We start from the raw sequence: 26,862 nt of genomic DNA, 5'->3' as shown, positions 1-26,862 counted from the left end.
ATGTCCACGAAAGCTCAACCAGGCATCCCTACTGCGAAGGACGCAGAGGAACAAGTTGATAGCGGTACGTTCAATTCAGTATTCTTGTTTCATTTGAATATGTTTATTAATATTTCTGCGTTTATATGTACATAAACAGTACGATGTAGAGTCCGTTTCTTCGCCCATGCAGATTTATATGCATTAGGTCCCCAGACGGCGTTCTATCAACTCCCCCATCGTGGCATGTTTACTTGGTTTGCATTTATGTTGTTTTATTGAAGCCAGACACGAAGTTCAAGATCCTTAGAATTGTAGACATGGTTTCTGTACGCAAGTTGTTCATCATTTGCGGTGTGCGACAGCGTGTGCTCTGTTCCCCCAGTGATATTTTTCCTTCAAGTAGACAGTATATTTTTTTAGGTATATGTTCTTTTTAAGCTGTTGAATTGCTTATAATTGAATAAATATTAAGTGCTATGGTTTTAGTGGGAAGAATGCATTTTTGTGGTGTATTCAACAGTGCCTGCATATTGATAGACAGTGTACTAGTGTATTACTGTCTTTGCTGTTCAAGTATGTTTCTGTTTAAGTTGTTCAATATGAGAAGTGTATAACACAAATAGGCGGGCATTTGAAGTGGATGTGCAGAAGTTGATGTATTTTAGGGTTTAGGGTTTAGGGTTTTTTAGGTTTAGAAGGGCATACGAGAGTTGCATATATTTTTAGTCAGTTTGTTCATTTGGTGCTCATTAGGGCTGTGTGCATCTGCCCTGTGCGTTTTTCTTCACTTTCCATGTACATATATGCATTCATGGGGGCTTGTATGTATATATATATGCATATATAAGCGGAGAGGTAGATAGGTGTATCCATACATTCAAGATGTACTTCTCGGTATTCTTGAATAAACATAATATGTATATGTATATATATATATATATATGTGCGTTGCGCGTAGCGAGTGAGGTGTATGAAGAGGAGGAAGACGACGAGGCGTCGGTAGAGGGAGAGGGCGGCGGTCCGGTTGTTGAGGCTCCGCAAGGAATAGAAGAGGGGGGTGAAGATGGAGAAGACGATGAAGAGGAGGAAGTGCTGAGTGAAGATCTTGATGAGAGTCTAGAGGAAGAAGACGGAGAAGAAGAAGAAGGAGATGAAGAAGAAGGAGATGAAGAAGATGAAGATGAAGAGGGAGCTTCAGCACAAGAGGAAGAACACCCCACAATAGGACATAAACGCGAACGCCAGCAGCAGCAGCAACTGCCAGAGGGAGAAACAGAGAACAATGCAGAACAAGATGACTCTCAAGAAGGCAGTGAAAGCGATGATGATGTAGAAGAGGTGGAGCCAGAAGAAGACGATGAACAGCTCGAAGCCCAAAGCACAGAAGACGTCGATGATGAATCTGAGAATGTTGAAGAGGAAGAAGAAACTGCACAGGAACCCCAGGCCAAGCGGGCCCGCACTTGACTCCTTTATATATATATATATACTACATTTATTTATCTCTCTCTTTTTATCCCTCTCTGTATATTATGTATATATACTTAAGCTACTCGGCATGTACGCAAGAGTGTACATACAACCAGCTGACCATTGGTTACGGCAATTCTTAGGTTTATCGGCGCATGCAAAGCGTATTTGCAGCACCAGGGATAAGTAGTTCTTTTGTTTACTTTGGCCCGTGCGCCGCGCAGCACGGCAGCAGTTCACTCAGAAGCAATCAAACGAGAACGAGGGAGATATAGAATGAGGAGGGAAGCAACAGCAACGAACACAACAATCCTGCATTGCTTCGCAGCCAAGAGCGGCAGCAGCAACAGCAGCAGCAACAAAAAACGGCAGCAGCAAGAGCAGCAGCAGCAGTAGCAGCAACAACAGCAGGAAGTCGAAACAGCAGCTTCCTGAGAGCGCGGGGGCCATGGACTTGTGGGGATTCATGCAGTGACGGCTGGTGCTTTGCTGCAGCGGTACAGCAACAGGGCTTTGAAAACAGTTGACGCTTTAGCTGTGTTACGCACGCGACAGCCCAATCAATGAATGGTCTTTGCTCTTTTTCTCCCTTCATCATTTGGTTGCTCCGGAAGGGGGTCTTCTGCCAGACGGTGTCTGTCTTTCTTCAGATCATTGAAGAGAAGCAGCAACAGCAACAGCACAGCTTTGCTGCAGCGGAGTCGTGCAAGACTTTTACTAGGAGCAGCTCACCGGGCTGTATCCTCACTTGCAGACGAACGGTTGCCCTTTTGGCGTGCATCTTAAGGCTCTCTCCATGGCTGTACAGACAGTTGAATAAAGCGGTCCATTGTGCGTTTGCTTTTTTATTTTAATTACTTCATCTGAGATGAGGAGCTAGACATACACATGCAGAAGGATCACCCCTTCTGCCCCTCTTGTTCTTTTGCAGTTGAGGTGTTTATACATGTTCTACTTTGATGTGTATGTCGTTGTACACGGATCAGCCGCACCTCTCTCGCGCACACAGTGATCGGGTTGCACCAACATGCTGCTGCCGCTGCTGGACATTTTCTTTTTATTCTTTGAATTTCTGTTCATAGTTATTTTGGACAGGCGCGCAGTGGATGCGCCTTCTAGTTGAGGCGCCGCTAGGGAAGTGTTTATAGGAGCTCTCTTATTAGGAAAGACACCTAGAAGCAGAAGATGACTGCCCCTTCTCTCAGAAGTGTTAAATAGGAAGAAGTGCAGACCAGAGAAGTACATACCGACATGGACAGAGCGCCTCTTATCTTTGCTTTGGTGGCTCTGCCAGTACAGTGGGCTGTTATTCCAGCGATATCAGTTAGTCAATTAACAAAGTTGATTAAGTTAATTTTATTTGGCAACTTCATGAACTAAATGTCGGAGGTGAAAACGCAGTGCTCAGATTCGTCGCTGCAACGAAGTGACCTGCTGCTGGCGGGCGTGCAGTCCGGCGCAGGAAGACGGGAACAGAGTTTTCCCTGGCAAATTATTTTTGGAAATAATAATTTAAAATTAAAATTTGAAAGATAATTTAAACCAAAATTAGTATAGACACCTCGGACAAAGGCGGCAGTTGTCCTGAGGCCTCCTTGCAAGTTGAGGCCTGACTAGCTGGAAATATCGATGCAAGCAGTAGCTGCTCCTCCTCCTACAGGGAATGCCGCATAAAAAGGGAGAAACTGCATGCAAAATTACAAAAATCATTGAATATAATCAATTTAAATGAAGAATGCATTTTTATTTCTTCGGAGAAATCGCAAAAGGCTACTTACTCAGCGCTGCATGGGCGAGACCACTGCGCGGCCTCTGGCTTGTGGCGGGCAAGCGAGCGCTTGTTGGTGTTTGTCTGTGTTGTTTTGAATTCATATTCATCATTCTTTTGATAATTGATTTTGGAGACAAACTTTTTGTTTGTTTTTCAATTGTGATGAATTATAGTTTGCGGCTGTACATCGCTTCTACCACCGGATCTGTTTTGAGGCTCTAGAACTCGTTGTTGTCTACTACGCGCTTGCAGTGCAGTTAAGCGTTTTAATCTGCTGCCTCTGCTTGAAGTATTTCAAATCGTATTCTAAAGAGACCTGTCTCTTCTTTTACTCTTATCACCTGTTAAAAATGGTGTTTATGGCTGCTCCCGCTGCACCTCCAAGTGCGTCTTCTGTGCGATCTGCACATATTGTTGATGCTGAGCGTCAAACCTGCACTAGACAACCTTCTGTTTTTCTTCCTCATGTCTTCAATTTAAATTACAACAGCAAAAGGGCATCAATACGCTCTCATGGGAGCAGCACATCTGAGCCTCTTCGCTTTCGATTGCTCTCCCTACTTGGGGTTGTGCTGGGTGCCTTGTTGTTTGCTGCCTGCCAGTCGGCATCTGCTGCAGTTGTCGATGCAGAGGAAGATATTCAAATTTTTGAAGATTCTTTTACTCCCACTTTGGAGCACTCAAGCAGCGTTGACGTGCTGACTTCCCCGGGCACATACACCGTCCCTGCTGAGGAGAGGGCTCAGAATGATATTCGCCAAGCATTGCTGGAGCAGCAGCTCTCTAACCATCTACGTGCTGCTGAGCTCGCCCGTATTCAGAAGCAGCATTCTCCCTCCATCTCCAGGACCTATGAAACAGCAGCAACGGTAGCAACAGTTACCACGACAGCAACTGCATTCGCCACAGCACCACCACCGCCCCCCATTGCAACCATACCAGCAGCGCCTCAATACCAGCGGTGGCCCGCTGAATTAGAAGACAGGCAAATAGACAGAATCAGCATCTCTGACAGCCACGAGGACCGCATCTACAGCGGGCCTGCTGCAGCGCTGCCTGCTGCAGCACAGCCTGCTGCAGCATATTCTGCTCCAGCTCAGCCTGCTGCAGCATATTCTGCTCCAGCTCAGCCTGCCGCAGCATATTCCGCTCCAGCTCAGCCTGCCGCAGCATATTCCGCTCCAGTTCAGTCTGCCGCAGCATATTCTCCTGCAGCACAGCCTGCTGCAGCATTTGCTGCTGCACCTCAGCCTGCTGCAGCATTTGCTGCTGCACCTCAGCCTGCTGCAGCATTTGCTGCTGCACCCCAGCCTGCTACAGCACTTCCTGTTGCAGCAGCACCGGCTGTTGCTGCTGCCTCTCCAGCCTCTGCTGCTCCAGATCCTGCTCCTGCCGTGGACCCCGATTTTCAAATGCAGGCCCTGCAAGACGCCTTTGAGGCTCACCTGGAGGAGCAGCTGGCAGCAGCACGCTTAGAAGGGGCGCGTCTGGAGCGTGAGCGGCTAAAGCAAGAGTTGGCTCGATGGGATCGATCCCAGGATCGGGATAGGGAGAATGGGGTGCCACAGGAGAGGATGGAGAGGCAGGTCCACCCCCCACAATTTGTTATTCAGCCCTTACCAGGCAGCAGATACAGCAGCAGCAGCAGCAGCAACGGCAACGACAGCAGCAATATTAGCAGCAGAGTGCCAGCTCGTGAAGTGACAAGGCCTCCGGTGATCGCATCAAGGCACCCGTATACGGTGGCGAGTGCGCAGCCACAGAACAGGACACCGCAGCAGCAGCAGTCGAGGCTTGCAGGGCCACTACAGAGACGAGATAGCAGCAGCAGCAGCAGCAACAACGTGCAGCGAGAAGGGGAGGCGCTGGGGAGAGTACGGAGAGAAAGAGAAGAGTCGCACGACAGCGACAAAAAGCCGCAGGAGACGCTTGACAGAGAAATGATGCTGCTGCAGCTGCAGCAGCTTCAACAGCAACAGCAACAGCAGCAGCAGCAACTGCAGGAACAGCTGCAGCAACAGCAGCAGCAGCAGCAGCAGATGCGACAACAAGCACAGGATGCTGATAGGACCCAAAGACTGCGAACAGCCAGCGAAAGGGCGCGGAGGGACGACGAAGAGCAAGCGTTGAGGGACAGACAAAACTACCAGCAACAGCAGCAGGAGCAGCAGCTGCAGCAACAGCAACAGCAGCAGCAACAGCAGCAGCAACAACTGCAGCAACAGCAACAGCTGCAGCAACAGCAGCAGCAGCAACAGCTGCAGCAACAGCAGCAACAGCTGCAGCAACAGCAGCAACAGCAACAGCAGCAGCAGCAGCAGAATGCGGGGCTGCCCGAACAAGAAAGGGCGCAGCGAGTGTACACTACTCAGCAACAGCAAACCGCAGACAATGTTGCGACCACAGAACAAACCCGCGGCCCTCTGCGTCGCGATGCAGTCAGACCAAACACCCCGACATCCAGTAGCTACAGCAGCAGCAACAACAGCAACAACAGCAGCAGCACCAATGCAGGAACTACTGAGTCTATCGCAGACCGCGTCTCCCGACTGAAAAGCTACGGGCAATCACAACCACAGCCACAGTCGCAGCAGCAGCAGCAGCAGCAACCGCTGCAGAGGGCCGTTGTGCGAGAAGAAGTTGACAGAAGGGAGGCAGTGCAGCGGACGCAGCAGCAACCAACGGAACAGGACAGCAACCTCGCGGAGAAGATTGACAGCTTGATGCAGTCTCTACAGACGATGCTCCCTCATCTCCGCAGCATAGAACGAAGCAGAGACGGAGACAGCAGCACCATGCAGCAGGAGACAGAAACACCTTCAGGGAGGAGAGCCACTTTAAGTTCATCGCTGGAAAGAGAACAAACAGCAGATGTATTCAGGGACACCCTTCCGCGCAGCAGCAGCAACAGCAGCAGCAGCAGCAGCCAGTTTCTGCCTGCTGCGGCCTCGCCACCTTCGCCTGTTTCGCGGTCAAGAGCTTCCTCTGGAGGATCATCTGGTTCTGCTTCTCCAGAAGCAGCAGTAGCAGCAGCAGCAGCAGCTGCTGCTGCTGCTGCAGCTGCTGCATCTGCTGCTGCTAGGGGCGTCATCCCCCCCTCTTCTGTGCTCACGTCAATCGCTCCTTCCGTCAGCAGCATTCCGCTGCATACTGGAGGCTTCAATTTAAGAAACTACCGCAACAACAATTTGAATATGTCTGGGTCTCTAGACACTGCTGCTAGCCGGATGCTGAACACTAGAGCAGCAGCAGCAGCAACACAGGGAGCTGGTCCTGCAGGAGAAGAAGAAACAAGCGAAGAAGAAGAGCAGCAAAGCTACGCGGAGGGGATGTCAAACGTAGAGACAGCAGCAACACAAGTGCAGCAGCAAGAAGATGGAGCAAAAGAAGAGACAATCGTTGCTGCCCTTCCAAACAACAACAGCGGCAGCAGCGGCAACAGCAGCAGCAGCAGCGACAAGAGCAGCAACAACATGGAAGCTCCCCCAGCATATGGAGAAAGGGAAGCAGAAACAGGTGGAGAGAAGCTGCTGCACCCTGCCGACGACAGAGCAGCGGCACCACCTGCCACGGAGCAGCAGCAGCGGCAACAGGAAGAAGAGCAGCAACAAAATGAACAGCAGCAACAGCAACAGCAGAGTGGGGGGCTCGTGGGTCGTCAGTTGGCAGCTGCGGATAGCGTAGAAGCTGAAGCTGCAGCACAGCAAGAAACGAAAGAAAAAGAAGAGGACTGCGAGGGTGATTTGTCTGCTTTGATTGAGGAGAAAACTATACACAGTAATGAACAAGATACAGCAGCAGTTACGGCTCTCTTGCTGCACCTTAAACGCACCGCTGAACTCTTACAAACCGCCAAACAAAAGCAACAGCGGCTTCAGCAGAGGCGTTTCTCAGCAGCAGCTGCTGCTGCACGCCTTGCAGTAAAGACAGCAGCAGCAGCAAACGCTGCAGCAACAGCAGCAGCAGCAGCAGAGGCTGCGAAGGAATTGGCAGCAAGCAATAATGGTGGTGATGGTAGCAGCCAGCAGCAGGAGTGGCAACAGCTGCAAGAGCAGCAGCAGGAGGAGGAGCAAGGATTGGGCAGCAGCAGCGCTTCGATGCGTTCTCTTGCCGGGCTGCGGAAGCGTACACGATATCACCAGCAGCAGCAGCAAGGGGAAAACAGCAGCACCACTTTCTCTGGAGATGATGATGATTCTTTATCAAGACCAAGGGAGTTTCCTGTTGTAGAATTAGTTACATCTTCGTCTCGGCCTCCACCTCCAGGGCCCCCAACACCCTGGATCGGTGCAGCAAGACGCAGCAACAACAACAGCAGCAGCACAGCGGGGCAGCATGGGCTTGAAGACGGAGCTAACTACCCTAATACACCTTATAGAACATATATGTATTACCCTAATCCTTTCAGCAGTACATACAGCACTCATTCTTATAGAGAAGACTACGGCACAACCTACAACAATTTATACTACCATGATGCTTCTCCTAAAAAGATATTGTCTTGGAAGGAATATATGCGAAGAAAAGAAGAAAAACGAGCACAAGATCAGAGATCAAGAGAAGAAGAGAATGAGCCTAAGGTCGGTGTGCTGCAGCTTGGACCTGCTGCTGAGCAGCAGCAAATCGGCATCATCGATACAGAACGCAACAGAACCTACACGCGTTCATATCCGTCTTCTTCTCAACGGTATCCATACAGCAGCAGCAGCAGAAGCAGAAGCAGCAGTAGCAGCAGCAGCAGCAGCAGCAGCAGCAGCAGCAGTAGCCCTATTAGTAGTACTAGTAGCAGCAGGGCCTCTCAAACCACCAGGTGGCCCTCCACGTTGCAAAGCAGCAGCAGCAGCAGCAGCGGCGGCGGCAGCACAAGCAGAAGCATCAGCAGCGGCGGCAGCACAAGCAGCAGCAGCATCAGCAGCAGCGGCAGTAGTAGCAGCATCGGAAGCGGCAGCAGCAGGACAGCAACCACGTGGGTGCCCTCTGCCTCATCACAGAGCAGCAGAAGCAGCAGAAGCAGCAGCAGCAGACCTCGAGTCTCCTCCTCAGTAGTAACCAGTTACTAATTCAGCCAGCAGCAGCAGCAGCAGCAGCAGCAACAGTAGCAGCAGAAGCAGCAGCAGCAGCAAGAAATGATGCCGTTGTATATTTCAGCACTCTGCTGTTTTCTTTCCTCCAATTTTGACATTTGTTTGCTCGCAGCGATGCTGCTGGAACACCATCAGTTAATCGATTCACTATGATAATAATGCCTTTCTAACGCAGATAATGTATATATATATATATATATATATATATATATAGCATGCCTCTACTATTTACGTCAGTATGTGCAGAGATATCCAGTAGTCTAGAGAGATAGCGTATAGACTGTATATCATATAAACATATATATATATATATACATATATATATATGTATATACAGGTATATATATTTGCTTGAATTAATGCGTACACCTGAGTAACAGAAAATAAAACTAAAGAGAAATGCGAAGTGGTGCGCGATCCAAGGCGTAATTCTTTTTGGGGTGTCTGATAACCTCAACGCTCTAACGAAGTGAAGCAAACAAACAAAGAAAGCCAAAGGGTTTTCTTGTGCTGTTGCACGCAGTCGTCAAAACGCATGCATGCAAGCCCCCAGCAGAAGCAGCAACAGCAACAGCAGCAGCAACAGCAGCAGCAGCAACAGCAGCAAGCCCGGCGCCCGCATGCAAAGACAACGCCCTGCCTTCTCGGGTTTTGCTGGTGTGTACAGACAGATAAACATATTCTTTTTTCTTGCATTCGCACTTAACTTTAGTTGTTCAATCTCGATGCACGCACTGCAGCAAGCGAAGCAGCAGCAAACTGCATCGATAGCAATTCAGTGCATGCACCCTTCCATATAAAACCCTCCCGCCCCTTAATCCCGCAAAGGCAGCAGCAGCAGCATCAGCTGCTGTTGCTGCTGCTGACGCTGCTGCTGCTGCTGACGGTGCTGCTGCTGCTGCTGCTGGCGCTGCTGCTGCTGCTGCTGCTGCTGCTGCAGCGCCTGCTGCAGCTGCATGCATGCATGCAAGCAGCAGCAAATTGCATGCGAGGGATATGACGTCAGCCTATTTTCTTCCTCCACAAAATAATCTCTTGCTTCTTAAAATACCTGAAAAGACAAAAGAAAGCAGCAGGAACAGCGCATTGAACACTCGTCTCTGCTGCTGCTGTTGCTTCGGGTGTTGCTGCACTGCGGCAAATATAGACAAGGGCAAGAGGCTGTGCTATATGATTATGCATTTTCTTTTTGTTCAGGCTTTGAATATATTAATTTCGTTACTTGCATTTATTCTCCTTTTCTGCTTTTCACCTCTGTATACTGTCGGGTGTGTACTTCGCTACCTGTCTACCATTATAATTAATTAACTTATTAATTTAATTAATTAATATAGTCAATTAAATTAATTAACTAATTAATCAAATTATACACCATAAGGCCTGCTTAATCCTGTGGCGGTTTATTTCAGTGCATTGTTTGCGAAGATGTGCGCAATTAGTTGGTGTAAATAATAACTGTATATATAATATAAATAAACATGAAGATAATTATTTAATCCATAATTAAGATATGTAATATATAAATATATTACATATAATGTATTCATTATATATTAATTATGAAGCAAACAGGGCGTGCCTATTATGTTTCTTGCGTGCCTTCGTTGTTTTGCTTTTACTGCTATTTATGCATGTGTTTATTTGCTTATGTCTCAAAAGGTAGATATCTTCCTTAACTCGACTAACGGCTAGTGCTATTATAAAGGAAGGGGCATGCATGCACGCATGCATGCATATAATTGTGTGGAATGCCTGCATGCACGCATGCAAACTAATTAACCTTTTAGAGTATTAGAAGTAATATATGCACGCATGCATGGATTAAAAGTAATAGATGAGTGCATGCATGCATGCATGCGTGCATAGCTTACCTTCTGTCTTCTTCATCTACAAGCACAAGGTTTAGGAAGTAACGGACAGAGAATTTATTTTGTACATTTTTATAAGTTGGTGTTAAGTCCAGCCCACTCAAGTAAAGCCTCACGGGGATACACTCCGCTGCAAACATGTTTAGAAAAACAATACAAACAAATTAAATCACTTATAATGCAATTAACTTATGAATAAATTAAAAAATAAATACAAAAAACAAACTGAAAACAAACAAATGGAGACGCAAACAGACAAAATAAGAGAATAAAAAATAAAACAGAAGGCGGAAGATGGGCGCAGACAACTCCTCCAACTCAGACGACAGTACAAGCAGCACTAGCTAATATAAATATATATATAGATATATATATATACATATGCATATAGATTTATAATATATATATATATATGTAGCATTTTAAAGATTATATTAAGAAAAAAATTTAAATAACATAAAAAGGTTTAGAGGAAAAACTGCGTACAGCGAATTGGCGCCCCATCCATGATTTCGAATTTAGAGAGAGTTTCAGAGTCAGTCACTGCAGCAGCTCCTGAAGCAAACAAATGCAATAAAATAAAAAATAAATAAATAAATAAATAAATAAATAAATAATAAATAGACAAACAAATAAAAGTAGAGAAGGAAAGGATATAAAAGTATAAACAAAAGAAATAAAAGAAATATGACAATAGGACACAAAAATATGAATAAGTCAATGAAGAGAATAAGTTAATGAATAAAATAAAAATGTAAATATATGCCTGTGCCCGCTGTCTCCGTCTTGAAGATGTAGAGATGCATGTCTTTAATTTTAATTCGCACAAATATAAAGTGTATATATATACAAGAATATACATATATATATATATATGTATACATATTCACATGCATATGAATAAAAACGAAATAGAAATAAAAAATTAAATAAAGAGACAAAGGTATAGAAGAAGTAAACAAATACCTGTGCCTGCTGTCTCTGTCTTTAAGATATCGAGCTGCATGTCTTTAATTTTAATTCGTACAAGTACGAAATATACTTTCCCAATAACAACATCTTTTAAGTGGTAGCGGCTTTTATCGAATTCAAATTCAATGTGCAGACAGTCTTCTATGCCAACCTGCACAAACAAACCACTAAAATTAGCTCCATATATATATACATATATATATACATATATATATATATATATATATACATGTATATATATATATATATATGCATATATACATGTACATATATATATATATATTATATGCATATGGTATAAGTGCACATATACATATATCAAAATACGTAGGTATCCATATATACATATATACCACATATATATATATATATATACATAAGCATATTAATTAAATCACAAGTAAACAATATATATATATATATGGATATAAACAAGACTATAAAAAGATTGCTACCTCCATTTTGATGGAGTTTTTAATTTCTGGGGGCGGCCCGACGTTCTGCACGATGAAGTCGTGCTCTTTCACAATGCTGCTGCAGCAACAAAACAAACAAAAACAGTGCAGCAGCTTCTACATGTAATTCAACCTGTTGCTGCTGCTCCTGCTGTAGTGGGCGCTGCTGGTGCAGTGGCTGCTGCTGCAGCTTGTGCTGCTGCAGCTGGTTTTGGTGGTGGTGCTGCTGCTGCTGTTGCTATTCTTTCTTGTGCTGCTGGTGCAGTTGCTGTTACTGTTGCTGCTGCTGCCATTGCTGCCGCAGTTGCTGCTGCTGCTGCTGTTGTCGTTAGTGCAGCAGCAGCAGCAGAAAACAAAACAGCTCCCGGGCATGCATGTACGAAGCGAGCTTGAAGGAAAAACAATATAATGAAACAAAAATAGCGAAGAAAACGAACAGAGACAAAAAGAATATTCAAACAGAGAAAGAAGAAAAATAAAAGAAAGACATAAACACAAAGACAAAAAAACTGAGGGAGAGAAAGGAGAAGGATAATAAAAAAGAAAAACAAACAAAAACAAAAAAAGAAAAACAAAGACAAAATAAACAAAGACAGACAGAAATTAAAATAATTATAATGATAAGAACAAAGGCAAATACAGAGAAAAAGAAAAAAGCAAACAAACACACAAAAAGAATAAAGACAAACAAAAAGAATAAAATCAAACAACAAAACACTGAGAGAAACAAACGACAAATAGAAACAAAGAACAAGAAGAAAGCTAAAAACAAATAAAAACAAATAAAAACAAATAAAAACAAATTGAAACAAAAACAAACAACAGCAAACAACGGCGAGCACAAGCATCAACACAGAAGAAAGAAAGAAAAACATGAAGGTAAACAAACATAAAGACAAAGACAAGCAAAGCAAACAAAAAGAAAAATACACAAACAACAAACACAAGCAAAAACAAACGAAAACAAACAAAAACAAAGACAACAAGCAAAGACATCAACGATACCGAACTACAAAGACAAAGAAAGGCAAAAGATAGTAAAGACGAAGACAAGCAAAGAATAATAAAGACAAAGACAAATCAAAAAAAGCAAAAATAAAAACAAAGACACGACAATAAATATATTCTTCTTACCTCGCATAGTGGCGGTGTATAGTCAGGCGAACAAAATATCTTAAGCGCACATTTATACCCGAGTATGTTTCATGAGTTTTATCAACAGCATTAAATTTAAATTTATATTTCTTGCTTTCCACCAATACACCCGGAGGGTCAAGGTCTTTGGTTATAGAAAAGAAATCGTAAGTGCTGCTCCGGTCGTACAGCATATCTGCAGAAAGAAAGAAGAATAAAGAATTAATTAATTAATTAATTAATTAATTAATTAATTAATTCTTTATTCTTTAATTGAATAGGTTTATAACAGACGATATAGAATTCAGCGAGTATATTATTAAATAGATTCAATCAGTTAAATTAATTAATTGCTTAAAAAACAAGCAAAAAACAAACAAACAAATAAACAAACAAACAACTAAAGAAATAAACACACAAATAAATAAGGAAACAAATAAATAAATAAACAAACGCTCCATGCATGAACAACCCCACGCGAAAGTATAAATAAATAATACATAATAAATAAAAACTAATAAATACTAAAAAACAATAATCAATATTTAATAATTAAAGATAATACGTAATACAAACAAATGCAGAAACAACAGCTGCAAACCCTAAAACAAAAACAAAACAAATTAGGGTTTAGGGTTTAGGGTTTAGGGTTTAGGGTTTACTGCTTACCCACTTGCCCCACTAACTCCACTTTGATTCCATTATGCTCCAATTTCTTCCCTGTCTTTAAATTTAGAAATGCTACTCCACTGACGTCTTCTATATCCTGCAGCAGCAGCAAAAGATTAATAATTAATTTCTTTTTGTTTTTCTTGTTTAGGTGTTTGTTTTGTTTGTTTCTTCTGTTCTATTTTATTTTGCTTTGCTTGTTTTCTTTTGTTTTGTTCTGTTTGTTTTACTGTTGCTCGTAATTGCTGTTTATTGCTGTCGCCTATACCCCTATACCTGTTAATGCTATTTATTTATTTTATTTATTTATTTACTTATTTATTAATTTGTTTGTTCTTTATTTCTGTTTCGTTGTTGTTATTGCTGTGGTGTATATACACCTCAGTGCTGCTGCCAGTCATAAACGATGAAAGACAAAAAGAAAACAAATAAATGCTGAATATACACAAACGATAATAATAATAATATAAATATATATTATTATATTTAAATATATTCATATTACTATTATAATCATTATGTTTTAATAAATGATAACAAATAATAAACAGCAAACAATAGTTTACAGACGGCAAATAATAAATAAGAAATAATAAACACCGAAGAATAAATTAAAAACTCAAGAAAAAAAATAATAAACACGTACACCAGACTAAACAACAAATAATAGAGACAAATAATGATACAAAAGGATAAATAATAAACAAAAGATAATATATATAATATAAAGAAATGCTAATATGAAGAATAGACAAAGAAAAGACAATAGCACATAAAAGAGTAAATAATAAACAACAAATACACGAACGAATAAATAACAAACAAAAGATAATACTATATTATTATTTGTCTTACAGTGTATATAGGAAGCTTCTCTCCTTTTCTTTCTCGTGTAAGCCAAGTGCATTTTCTTCCGTCTCTATCGAGAGCAATATCAACAGAGCATGAGCCGCCGAAGAAAGTAGAGAGCTAAAGAAGCAGCAATAAACAAACAAAACAATAAAAAACACAAACTAATACCTCATGCACACACATCTACACACACACATGCACATATACATATACTACCTGCAGCAGCAGCTGCTGCTACTGTTGCAGGTAGTATATACACGCATACACATATACATATACCTGCAACAGCAGCAGCAGCAGCTGCTGCTGCTGCTACAGGTGTATGTAAGTGTATGCTGCTGTGCTGCTGTTGCAGCTGCATTCGTATTCTTCGCTTAAGGGCAAGAGATAAAGCAGATATATTCAGATGCATTTTTGTCTTCTTCTCTGGTTTTGCATTAACTGTTGTTGAGAGGGAGGTAAACGAATAAAAGCAGCAAACTCACCATCTTGCTGTATGTCTTCTGCAGCAGCTGTACATACACCCCAAGCCTTGGGGGCCTTCTTATGCCCTAAAAAAGATATTTCAATGTCTGCTGCTGCTGCTGTTTTTACCGCTGAGGAATGAAGCAAAAGCCTCTAGATCATCAGGTTCATGTATGTACACCGCAAGACAGACAGAAGCATAAACACTCACTCAAAAGGCAGAGGCCTAGCAAGAAGGTGAGGAAGAAGAAGAAAATAAAACAATAAGAAACACAAATTTTAACTTAAGAGAAAGAAGTAAAACAAGAATACCTTCTGCTGCTGCAGCAGCAGCAGAAGCGACGCGAACAAGAGCTGGGCACGTGCAGCAGCAGCAGATTCTCCTTCTCTTTGTATTTTATTTGTCTATTTACGTCAAATAAATATCTAAAAATAAGAAGAAACTGCAGAGGTTTTCACTCAAAATATGCCTCTAACTTCGGGTGTATGTACAGCACAGCTGCCCGCAAGCCGCTGCGATCCGGTCTTGATAACTGCAGCAGAAGAAAGAGAAGAAATGTATGGAGAAGTTTTTAAAGAGATATATATTTGTATTTGAAAAACTTAATTAAATTGCTTAACTTATTAATTACACACAAATAAAATAAAATTCCCTATCATACATATACAAACCCCTTCGTTGACTTCTCTGCTGCTGCAGCGCTGTGCTGCTGCTCTCACGAACTCTGTTTAAACTTTTCTGTATTTTTTCTAGAAATAAAGAAAGGCAATTAAAATATTAAGTTAATAAATTCTATTTTTCTTCTTTTTCTTGTTTTACCACACAAATATTCAAAACTTTCTCGTGTATTTACACCTCGTTGTCTGTCTGTTGAGTGCTCGGTATGGTTGCCTGCAGCTAAAATAATACAGCAATATATGCATTTCTTTTGTTTTCCTCATTAAATGTAAGTCATATTCTTTTATTTCATTTAATTATCTTTTAAACGACTGCCGCAGAGACACTGGCTTCAGACGGGAAGACGCCATTCTCATCTCGCTCTCTAAACAAATTAAATGAAACTAAATATAATAAAAATATATTTATCAAAGCCTCTCTGCATGCAACAGATACTGCGAGATTTTGCGTACAAATGCAGCAAAACATGCAGCTTGAAATCCTGCCTCTCCTAACTATCATGCTCTCCTCAGCATTGTAGTTAATACAAGAAACAATATTAATAAAATAAAAGAAAGAAGACATACTTCTCTTATTAATAATAGCTCAGTTGTGGGGTCTTTCACGTTGAAACACATTTTATTATGACCTCTTTAGTAAAGCGTACTTCTCTTTCTCTCTCTCTCGCTCTATATATATATATATATATATATATATATATATATATATATGTATATAGCAGAAGACGTATTAATTTATACACATTTATATTTATCTATGCATCTGCTTCTATGAATATATTTATATATTTTCTTGCATCCATCTGTATATACACACACATATAATATTACATACGTACACATTCATCTGTCTATATATATATATATATATATATATATATTCACGTTCATGGATATGCATATATGCATGCAGTTGCAGCAGCAAATAATAATAATTCTTAGCTACTGCAGCTGCTGTCTTATCTTTGTTTCTAGAAGAAGCGGCAGTGCATGCAGCAGAATGTATGAGAGGCCGTTGCATGCGTTTAATCTCTAGGCTTGCTTATCCTAACTCCCTTTGTTTTGCTTCTGCTGCTGCTGCTGCTGCTGCATTCAGCAGTGTCATTATTCGCGCTGCTGCTGCCTGCGCAGCAGCAGCAGCAAACAGCAACCCTTTCTGCTGAATCGAAAAACAGAAAGACGAAAGACTCTGCAACGCAAGCTGCTGCTTGTTTGCTGTCTCATTCAGAACAAATTTTATTCTATTAAAGCTTCTGCTCCTGCAGCAGCAGCAGATCCGCATGCAGAGCAGCAGAGACACGACACGACGTTCCTCCCAGTGTTGCTGTTGTTGGTGCTGCTGCTGCTGTTGCTGCTGATGCCTCCTGCTGCGGCGGCTGCTGCTGTTACTGATGCTGCTGCTGTTCCTGCGGCTGCTGCTATTGCTACTGCTGCTGTTTGCTGCGGCTGTTGCTGCTGCTTCTGCTACTATTGCTATTACTACTGTTGTTGCTGCTGCTCCAACTGCTGCTGTTGCTGCAGCACCAGCTGTTGCAGCAACAAACAGCAGCAAGAGATTGCCTCTGAATAATGAGGGCCATTCATCATTATTATAATTTTATACCGATGCACATTTGACTGTATCTGCAGATATATAATATACAACTACTTCTTCCATTACTTATTTATCTATGTATCTACACCGACATATATATATGTTTATATATATTATATACGTATATATATATATATATATATGTCTATATATATAGATGGCAGCTAATACACAGCAAATTGACACCTGCTACATCACCTGCAACAGCAGCAAGCCGCAGTAGCAGCAGACAGCAGCAGCAACAGCAACAGCAGCAACAGCAACAGCAGCAGCAGCAGCAAAAGCAGCAGCACGGGTTTAGTGACAAACAGGCGGAGGCAGAATCTAATGCACATAATTTATTGAGGGACGCTGAAAGAAACAGACAAAAAACAGCAGCAAAGAGCAGCAGAAGCGAGCGCATCGTAACAAATGCCAAATCAAAGGAAGAACAGCTGCTGCTGCTGCTGCTGCTGCTGCAGCATACTGGTTATGTGTTGCTGCAGCAGAAAATAAAATGTTTACTCAGAGATCATTGATAAGACCCTCATCTTTCCGTGAAAGCAATCCTTGCTGCAGTTGCATGCAGTTTGCTGTTTGCTGCACCTCAACTAAACAGGCTCATGGGAATGCCCACAATGCGCATTGTGCTGCTGCTGCTGCTGCTGCTGCTGCTGTGCTGCTGCTGCTGCTACTACCCCCTCACGGCCTAAACTCTGCATCTGCAGCCTCTGCTTCCTGTGATGGGTGCTGCTGCTGCTGCTGCTGGTCAGTAGCAACAGAAGCAGCAGGAGTTGCCGCAACAGCGGTGTCTGCTGCAGGTATTGGTGCAGCAGCAGCAGCAGCGCCTGCAGCGCCTGCAGCAGCAGCAGGTGCTGCTGCTGCGGTTGCACCAGTCAAGTTCCACCCTAAACTCTCAACAAAAGAACCAAGAGAAGCAAATGCTGCAGAAAAGCTGTCTTTCCCTGCAAGTGTCTGCATGCTGCTGCTTCTCCCGCTGCTGGAAGGGTCTGCTTGCTGCTGCTGCTGCTGCTGCTGCAGCTCCTCCCCAGAACCCAGCAGCCACAACCTGCTGCCCAAGTCGGGGATGCTGCTGCTCAAGTGCCGCTGGTGCTGCTGCTGCTGCTGCTGCTGTTGCTGCTGCTGCTGCTGCTGCTTCTGAGATGAAAGCCAGTACGACAAATCTGCTCTCGATATGCCCATGGGAGACGAAGTTGTTTCATTCCAAGGACCTGCGGGCCACCATGAAAAATGCCGCTGCTGCTGCTGCTGCTGCTGCTGTTGCTGTTGTTGCTGCTGTCCTAATGCAGAATCCTGCAGCGGCGAATCGCTGCATGAGCCGTCTCTTGTGGGTATCTGTTGCTGCGAGGAGCCTCCTGCTCCACCCCGAAGCTGCTGCTGCTGCTGTTGCTGTTCCTGCGGCTGCTGCTGCTGCTGCAACGTACTTGCTGATTCCATTGAGTGATTCCGAAGGGCTTTTCGTGCAAGGATAGTTTGCTGCTCCTCTATTGCCTGCAGCTGCTGCTGCACTTGTTGCAGCTGCTGCAGCGCCATCTGAGCGTGCTGCTGGCCTTTGACCCACAAATCCGCATCCTGCTGCTGCTGCTGCTGCTGCTGCTCGAGCTCGTGCTCTTGCTGCATCACTGATGACCTGGTGGTTGTTGAAGCGCTTAGGAGATCTCTATGCGGTGCTGCAGCAAAACAAACACCTTCTTTTGCTGCTATAGCCACTGCTGCATCATTTGCTGCTGCAGCAGAACCCTCTCCGCTGCTGTCGTTCGTTGATGAAGCGGCGGGAGCAGTCGTTGGATCTCCTGGATGCAGCAGCGGGTGCTGCTGCCTCAGCTGCTGCTGCTGCTGCTCCTGCAAAAGCTGGTTTTTCAGTTGCTGCTGCTGCTGCAGCAACTGCTGCTGCTGAGCCAACAGTATAGCCTCAACCTCCTCGTGGTGCAGCATCCCGGGGTGCTGCAGCTCAGCTGTCTGGCCTTCGTTTGCTGGTGGGCGCTGATCGATTCTGTCGCTGCTGCTGAAGCAGCAGCTGCAGCTGCTGCAGCTGCTGCAACTACTACACTCGCTGCTATTGCTGCTGCTGTTGCAACCGCTGCACCGCAACGTTTCAGAAGAGTCAGCCGAATGCCCTGACAAAGTCAAACCACAAAATAACTGCATCCGCATCCGCTGCTGCTGCTGTTGCTGCTGTTGCTGCCAGCAGCAGCAACAGCAGTAAAAACCAAGGGAAGAACGCAAACCGCTGCACGCTGTTAGGCTGCGATATACCCCCACTCAAAAACCCTAAAGGCATCAACTCACCTTGCGCGTACGAATGGTCTTGCTGCTGCTGCTGCTGTTGCTGCTGCTGCTGCTGTTGCTGCTGCTGAGCACAGTCATCGTCGTGGAAGCGAACAGCTGGGCGCTGCTGGTCTTCCTTTAGTGCTGCAGCAAAACCCCCTTCACTGCGCTTCAACCTGCTGCTGCTTCTGCTGTTGCTCCTGCTCCGATTGCTGCTGCTCCGATTGCAGCTGCTGCCGGGCGTCGCCTCCGCCTCCTTGCTCCTTTCTGCGCAGCAACACATAGCAGCAGCACACCCACATTTTGCGGCTGCAGGTACCGCACTCTCGCCGCATGCAGCAGCAGCAACGCGATGCAGCAACACCCTGGGACTGCAGCCAAATCTGCTGAAGCAGCAATGTGCTGCAGCTGCTGCAGCTGCAGCTTGCTGCAGCAACGGAAACATGCAGCAGCCTCAGCAGCAGCAACTCGTCCCCAATCTGCTCGAATTGCCTCCTGCTCCATTTGCTGCGCTTCGCAAACACCATAGCTGTTGCTGCTGCTGCTCCTGCTGCTGCTGCTTCTGCTGCTGCTGCTGCTGCTGCCGCTGCTATGCAGTTGTAATAGCTGCCGCCAGTTGTTGGCAGCAGCACTCCCGCAGCAGCAGCTACTACAACTGCGGCAGCTACTACAACTGCAGCAGCAGGTACAGCTACAGCAGCAGCGCCAGATAGAGCTACAGCAGCAGCAGCAGCAGCAGCAGCAGCAAACAGACCCTTCCAGCAGCAGAAGAAGGCAAGGAGACGGCTTATTCCCTCGAACTCTACAGGCCCTGCTTCTCACAACTGCTGCTGCTACTCCCATTTCTACTGCTGCTGTTGCTGCTGCTACACCTGCTGCTGTTGCTGCTGCTGCTGCTGCTGCTGCTCCTGCTGCGTTTGCTGGTGATGCTGCCTTTCGTCCCTGTTCCCTTGTTGGAGCTGCTGCTCTTCTTCCTGGTCTTGCTTGTGAGCCTTTGCCTGCTCCTGCAGCAGGAGCAGGTGCTGCTGCTGCTGCTGTAGGTGCTGCTGCTGTAGGTGCTGCTGCTGCTGCTGCAGGTGGTGCTCGTCCTCATCACTGAATTCATCTGCTGCTGCTTTCTGCCCCCTTTCAAAGAGCTGCTGCTGCCACGAGATAAACTGAGGGTGGCAGACAAGGCGCTCCACTTCTCCTTGTGCTGTTAAGTTCGTAAGAGACTCAGAGGGAGTCAGCAGCAAGCCCTTGCCGCTGCTGCTGCGGCTCCTGCTGCGCTGCACCTGCTGCTGCTGCTGCGGAAGAGGAGGAGGCACCGCTGCACCTTCACGTGCGTCCGAACCTCCCTCCGTTGCTGCTGCTGCTGCTGTTGCTGCTGCTGCCACGGCACTCCCGAAGCCGCTCCAGCTGAGCAAAGAGTCTGACCGCTGATGCTGCTGCTGCTGCTGCTGCTGCTGTTCTTGCTGCTGCGCCTCAGCACCAGCATCGCTGGAGGTCCCCCAAGACATGGATGCCCCCTTGCGGAATTCTAGCGAAAGAGAGCCGAACGACGAGATTTCCCGCTGCTGCTGCTGCTGCTGTTGCTGCTGCTGCTGCTGCTGGGGATCTTCTAAGCCTATGCTGCTGCTCCTGCTGCGCGGCATGAGGTACGGTGCTGCTGCATACAGCTGCGCTGTCACTGGGTTCTCCCTGCGCCATCTGCTGCGGCAATATCTTCTTAAAAAGAAATAAACATCTTTCGTGAATAAACTCTGCGGTTTAAGAGAGGCTGAGAGTGTGCCTCCCCCGGCCTCTGCTGCTGCTTTTGCTGCTGCTGCTTCTGCAGCAGCAGCAGCAGCAGCGGCAGATGAACGATGCCGCTGCCGCGGATACTGCTGCTGCTGCTGCTGCGCTGCTGCTGCTGCTTCACGGTCTTCAGGAGGCAGCAAGACAGATAAAGAAGGTAGCAGCTGAGAAGCAGCAATCTGTCTATGCTCAAGCTCCCGCTGCTCCGGCAGGTGAGCCCACCAAAAGGCAACAACAGCAAAATAAGAAACAGCAGCAGACTCCAGCAGCAGCAGCACCGGCACAGCACAGCGATCTACAAGCAGCAGCAACACTCTTCTACAACCCCCCCAACACACAAACAACAAAGACAGCAAGCAGCAAAGTGCATAATCCAGAAAAGCTAATAACGCATTGCTGCTGCTGCTGCTAGGAGGAGGAGGAGCAGCAGAGAACAGAGGCACGTCATCCGCTGCACTGATGATGCTGCTGCTGCTGCACATGCGCATCTCTGCAGCTCTCAAGCTGCTGCCAGCACTGCCGTCATCTCCCTTAGAGAGAGACCCTTCACGCCTGCTGCTGCTGCTGCTGCTGCTGCTGCTGCTGTTGCTGCGCCTTTGCCGCAGAAACCCAGAAAACCATGAAGACTGCTTCTGTGTTGAGGAAGAGGAGCTGCTGCTGATTGGTGCTTCCTCTTTTGCAGTGGACAGACACCTCGGCGAAGCTACTGCTCCTTGCTGCTGCTGCTGCTGCGGATCGTTTGCTGCTGCTGCTGCAACAGAACCCTCCCTACCACTACGACGCTGTTGCTGCTGCTGCTGATCCCCTCGAACTGAGTCTGTAGAAGTAGCAGCAGCAGATCCTGCTGCAGGCTCTGCTGCTGCTGCTGCTGCTCGCGTTGCAGCATTTCCCAGCAGCAAGCAGAAGGCGAAGAGACGCCAATAAAACAGAGGCAGCAGATCCAGCAGCCGCAGCAGCAGCGACAGCAGCAAACCATTCACCAGCAGCAAAACAACAGAGGCGAACGTAAGAAGAGGGTCCTCCCAATTAAAGGCATATTTTATTTTATCGAGACACTGCGCGGTGTATCCAAACAGCAACTGAAAGAAAACGCAAAAACAAAACAAAGCAGCAGCAAATGCAGCAGCAGCAGCAAATGCAGCAGCAGCAGCAAATGCAGCAGCAGCACCAAATGCAGCAGCAGCACCAAATGCAGCAGCAGCACCAAATGCAGCAGTGACAGCAAATGCATCATCACCATCAGCAGCAACCCCAGCATCATCTTCATCAGCAGCAGCATCATCAGCACCAGCATCACCATCAGCAGCAACAGCAGCAGCAGCAGCATACCTGCAGCATAGTGGAGACTTCTACAAGGTTTTGAAGTTGTTCTACGAGGTGAGGCTCCGCTTCATCATCAGCGAAGATCGGCCACTCTTCGTTGCTGTGCGGTTTGGGGTGTACAGACACCCGGACCTGCCCGAAGGGGCTGCATATAAGAGAGAAGCCTTCCCCTGAGGACCCCTCAACTGCTGCTGCTGCTGCTGCTGCTGCTCCTGCTCCTGCTGCACCTGCTGCAGCTGTACCAGCAGCAGCGCCAGCTGCCGCCGCTCCTGCTGAACAAGGAACTAATGCGCCACTCGCTCCGGGTGCTGCTGCTGCTGTTCCTGCTGCAGCAGCAGCTGCTGCTGCTGCTGGAGCTGCTGCTGCTGCTGCTGCTGCTGCAGCCTCCGCCTCCCCCTCATCGGTCCCCAGAGACAACAACGGCCACAGACCTTGATTAGACGAGCTCTTCGTTGGAGCTGCTGCTGCTGCGGCTGTTGCTGCTGTTGCTGCTGCTTCAGATACAGTGGAATCCGACAGCTGCAGCAGCTGCTGCTGCTGCCCGAACGACCTACTGCTGCTGTTGCCCCGAGGGGTCAATATCCAGTCAGCACCCGCCTGCTGCTGCTGCTGCTGCTCCGGCAGCTCCCACATTACGTGGCCACTCAGACTATCAGTTGACTCGGGAACGGCTTCTGCTGCTGCTGCTGCTGCTCCACTGTCGGTATCAGCAGCAGCAGAAGGCAGCAGTGCTGCTGCTGGGGGAGGAAGAGACCCTGTGCTGCAGTGCAGCACGGGGAGCGGTATAACTCTTTTCTTCCGTGGCGTTTCGTCTGTTGCCCCTTTGCTGCTGCTGCTGCTGCTACTGCTGCTGCTGCTGCTGCTGAGCACCAGGGCTGTGCTGCAACAGGGGGAGTTGCTGCTGCTGCTCTGCGATTCGCAGCATTTGTATGAGAGGGAAACAGCAGCAACAACAGCAGCAAAAGCAAGAGGAAGGTCTTGCAGCCCAGCAATAACAATACAATAAAACAGCAGCAGCCAGAACAAAGCTACAAACAAGTAATCCCTTAGAGAGCTCCGCAGGTGCGTCGGCGCTGCATGCAAACAAAACACAAAAAATAAATAAATTAAAAAAAAACTAAAAACTAAAACTCTTCTCAAGTTCAACAAAAACAGCACCTACGGATGCTCCACAAGTTTCTGCAGCAGCAGCAGCAGCAGCAGCAAAAACAGCTGCTGCTGCTGCAGCTGTACAAGCTCGTGGAGCATCTGTCGGTAGCAGCAAGTTGCTGCTGCTGCTTCACGCATACAAGCATCAACCCACTAGCAGAGTTTCAGGCCTGCAATAGAGTGCAATAGGAATTAGGGTTTGGGGTTTAGGGTTTGAGGAGAGGGTTTAGGGTTTAGAGTTTCGATGCTACGTCTTTTAGTCGGTGGATCCTCGTTTAGGCTCGAGGGTTTGTGGTTAGTGGTTTAGGGTTTAGGGTAAAGCCTGAAGAATTTGACGATCCACCTGGGTGTATTTATTAAGGGTTTAGGGTTTAGGGTTTAGGGTTTAGGGTTTACGGTAAAGCCTGAAGAATTTGACGACCCATCTGGGTGTACTTGTACGCCACTGTTTGCATCTGCTTCCAAATGACTGAAGATAATGAGGCTCTGGAGATGAGGGGACGAGCCAAAGAGAAGAAGGCGGTAAACAAAGCGAAGAAATTGCTGCAGCAAGGGGGCCCCCCCTCCAGTAAAAGCGCAGGCGAAAACAAACAAAACCCAATGAAGACACCGGGTTCTTCATGCCGTACTCTTCAAACCCTAAGATCATAATAAATAAACAAATATATGCTTATATATATACATATATATATATATATATTCTATACGTGTATATATACATATATATATGCATGGATACATTTATATATCTACACGTATATGTATAGGTATATATATATACATATATATATATCTTATATACATATATATACATATATATAAATATATATATATATATATATATATACATATATATATTGGGTATATGTACGTATATTTACAGGCTCTACAGGTAAACAAATATGTAAAGAAATAAACAAATGTAAGAAAAAACAAACAAATATATCAAATTATCAAATACATACAAATATATATACGTATAAATAAATTTATATATATATATATAAAGGGATTAGGGATTAGAATTAGGGCTTAGGTATATGGATTGAGGTAATTAGGGTTTAGGGTTTAGGGTTTGCATACCCCTGACAGGCCTGAGGTATTTTCTTTCTTGTCTCTTTTTATTGTCTGGGTAAAGATGCGCCCAGAACTCCCCTTCACTCACCCAGCCTGATCCTGAACCCCAGCTCCAAGTCTGCTGCTGCTGCTGCTGCTGCTGCTGCTGCTGCACAGGGGCTGCTGCGCGTAAGAAGGAAGACAGGGGAATTATAACGCGGCCGTACAGCTGTCGTTCATCGAAGTTGGGTGCAGCAGCTTCTGAAGTCGCTATGTCTGTAGATGCTGCACGTTGTTGTTGCTGTTGTTGCTGCTGCTGCTGCTGTTGCTGTTGCTGCTGTTGCTGCTGCTGCAGGTGGTGCAGCTCCTGTAGCTGGTGGAGCTGCTGCAGCTGCTGCTGCAGCCGCGCAGCATCTCCCTCGTCATAAGCAGAACCCAGTTGCTGCTGCAGCTGCTGCAGCAGCAACTCCCTCTGCTGCAGCGAAGGTAAACATCCAGCAGCAGCAGCAGCAGACAGTCCGGACAAGTCCTCAAGCGGCGCGGAAGTGCTGCTGCTGCTGCTGCTGTTGCTGTTGTTGCCGCCCGCAGCAGCAGCAGCAGCAGCAGCTGCTGCTGCTGCTGCTTCTTTATTTGCTTTTAATATAATTTGTCTGCAGGGCCTTATACAAATTACCTCTAGAGAAATATCTGTCCACAGATCATGCACAGGAAATTCAAAGGAAGCATCAAAAGGCAATTCATTCATGCAATCGCTGCTGCTGCTGCTGCTGCTGCTGCTGCTGTTGCTGCTGCTGAGACGGACGGTGCGGCTGTGCTGCTGCTGATTCTCTACTGAAGCCCGCAGCATCCACGCCAGCTGCTGCTGATGCTTCTCTCGCTGCTGCTGCAGCGGGTCTCCACGCACCCCTTCAGCAGCAAACAGCAGCAAACAAGCGCCCGGCACTTCAATCTCTAAGCGTCCTACTGCAGCACGAGGAATAAATGGAGGCAGCAAGCTTGATGAAGCCCTGCGCTGCTGCTGCTGCTGTTGCTGTTGCTCCTGTTGCTGTTGCTGGCCTGCTTGGGCCCCTGCTGCTGCTGCTGCTGCTGCTGCTGCGATGGTTTCATCCGTGCTGCAGCCACTAGGCACCCTGCTGCTGCTGCTGCTGCTAATTCCCGTTGAATATCTCTGTCTGCTGCTGCTGCGTGTTGCCGCCCCCCCCACTGCCCCTGCCCCTGCTGCAGCAGCAGCAGCAGCAGCAGCAGCAGCAGGAGACTGAGGTTTTTGCGGAGGAAAGATTTCATCGAAAGCAGCACAAGGAGCTACATTTGCTTGTCTATAGAAGTACTTTGCATTAACAACTTTATTAATAATACGAGAGACCTGCCACTGCTGCATTTGCTGCAGACTGCTGAGGTTGCTGTCCCTCTGATTCGCAACAGCATCTAACACCGAGTCCATCATCTTCTCCCCCAGAGCATTTATCTTCGCGCTCAGCCACCCCGCCATCTTCTTAATGCTCCTGCTGCTGCTGCTGCTGATGCTGCTGATGCTGCTGCTGCTGATGCTGCTGCTGCTGATGCTGCTGATGATGCTGCTGTTGCTGCTGATGCTGCTGATGATGCTGCTGGTAATGATGATAATGATTATGCTGCTGAACCTGATCCTGCTGCTGCTGTTGCTGCTGCTGCTGCAAATGATTATGTTGCTGAACCTGATCCTGCTGCTTCTGCTGCTGCTGTTGCTGCTGTTGCTGTCCGAGCAGCTGCAGCAACACTGAGGCGCCTCCGCCGTTTGATATGTGAATATTAAAAAAGACGAAATAAATTCAAACAAAACCAAATAAGCAACTATGGATTTGCTGCTGCTTCTGCTGTTGCTGCTGCTGCTCTGCTGCTGCTCCTGTAGATGTTGCAGGTGCTGCAGTGGCTGCTGCAGTTGCTGCTGCTACTATTGAAAGCTGTTTTTACTGCTCCTGACGATTGTGTGCATGCGATGCGATTCTGCTGCTGCTGCTGCTGATGCCGCTGCTGCTCCTACTGCTGCTGTTGTTATTGTTGCGGCTGCTGCAGCAGTTGACTCAGAAGCTGCTGCTGCTGAGCATGCTCAGCTGCTGCTGCGGCAGCGCTCCAACTGTGTGTGAAATGCTGCTGCAGGCGTGTGCTGCAGCAGCAACACTTAAACTGCAAGCAGCAGCAGCAGCAGCAGCAGGTATACAGCCGAAGACTGAGGAGCTGCAGCTGCACCTGAAGAATGCTTGCTGAAGGCACTGCATCCGTTCAGCACCACCAGCAAAGCCAGCAGCAACCAGTGTAG

General features: G+C 46.4%; 5 protein-coding genes across 5 annotated transcripts; 2 read left to right on the top strand and 3 right to left on the bottom strand.

Moving 5' to 3' along the window:
• Positions 1 to 1,449, top strand: EAH_00007340 (hypothetical protein; the record flags this gene model as incomplete). The annotated part of the gene is made up of 3 exons (XM_013395913.1): positions 1 to 64; positions 268 to 333; positions 941 to 1,449. 3 exons carry the CDS (start codon positions 1 to 3, stop codon positions 1,447 to 1,449), a joined length of 639 nt encoding a protein of 212 aa, XP_013251367.1.
• Positions 1,450 to 3,573: 2,124 nt separating this feature from the next.
• Positions 3,574 to 8,283, top strand: EAH_00007330 (hypothetical protein, conserved; the record flags this gene model as incomplete). The annotated part of the gene is made up of 1 exon (XM_013395912.1): positions 3,574 to 8,283. The coding sequence occupies one exon, from the start codon at positions 3,574 to 3,576 to the stop codon at positions 8,281 to 8,283; it is 4,710 nt and encodes a 1,569-aa protein (XP_013251366.1).
• Positions 8,284 to 10,641: 2,358 nt separating this feature from the next.
• EAH_00007320 (vacuolar protein sorting 26, putative) lies at positions 10,642 to 12,930 on the bottom strand (the record flags this gene model as incomplete). Its single annotated transcript, XM_013395911.1, has 4 exons — positions 10,642 to 10,730; positions 11,142 to 11,298; positions 11,603 to 11,681; positions 12,737 to 12,930. The coding sequence occupies 4 exons, from the start codon at positions 12,928 to 12,930 to the stop codon at positions 10,642 to 10,644; spliced, it is 519 nt and encodes a 172-aa protein (XP_013251365.1).
• A 4,402-nt stretch (positions 12,931 to 17,332) lies between these two features.
• On the bottom strand, positions 17,333 to 19,766 carry EAH_00007310 (hypothetical protein, conserved; the record flags this gene model as incomplete). The annotated part of the gene is made up of 4 exons (XM_013395910.1): positions 17,333 to 17,345; positions 17,680 to 19,111; positions 19,284 to 19,525; positions 19,612 to 19,766. 4 exons carry the CDS (start codon positions 19,764 to 19,766, stop codon positions 17,333 to 17,335), a joined length of 1,842 nt encoding a protein of 613 aa, XP_013251364.1.
• A 362-nt stretch (positions 19,767 to 20,128) lies between these two features.
• On the bottom strand, positions 20,129 to 26,055 carry EAH_00007300 (hypothetical protein; the record flags this gene model as incomplete). The annotated part of the gene is made up of 3 exons (XM_013395909.1): positions 20,129 to 22,117; positions 22,368 to 23,434; positions 24,594 to 26,055. The coding sequence occupies 3 exons, from the start codon at positions 26,053 to 26,055 to the stop codon at positions 20,129 to 20,131; spliced, it is 4,518 nt and encodes a 1,505-aa protein (XP_013251363.1).
• Between the last annotated feature and the right edge of the window lie 807 nt (positions 26,056 to 26,862).

The sequence above is a fragment of the Eimeria acervulina genome, genomic scaffold (genome assembly GCF_000499425.1).
Source record: "Eimeria acervulina Houghton genomic scaffold, Eah_scaff33, whole genome shotgun sequence".
Lineage (NCBI taxonomy): Eukaryota > Apicomplexa > Conoidasida > Eucoccidiorida > Eimeriidae > Eimeria > Eimeria acervulina.
This window is presented reverse-complemented; position numbering and strand designations above follow the sequence as displayed.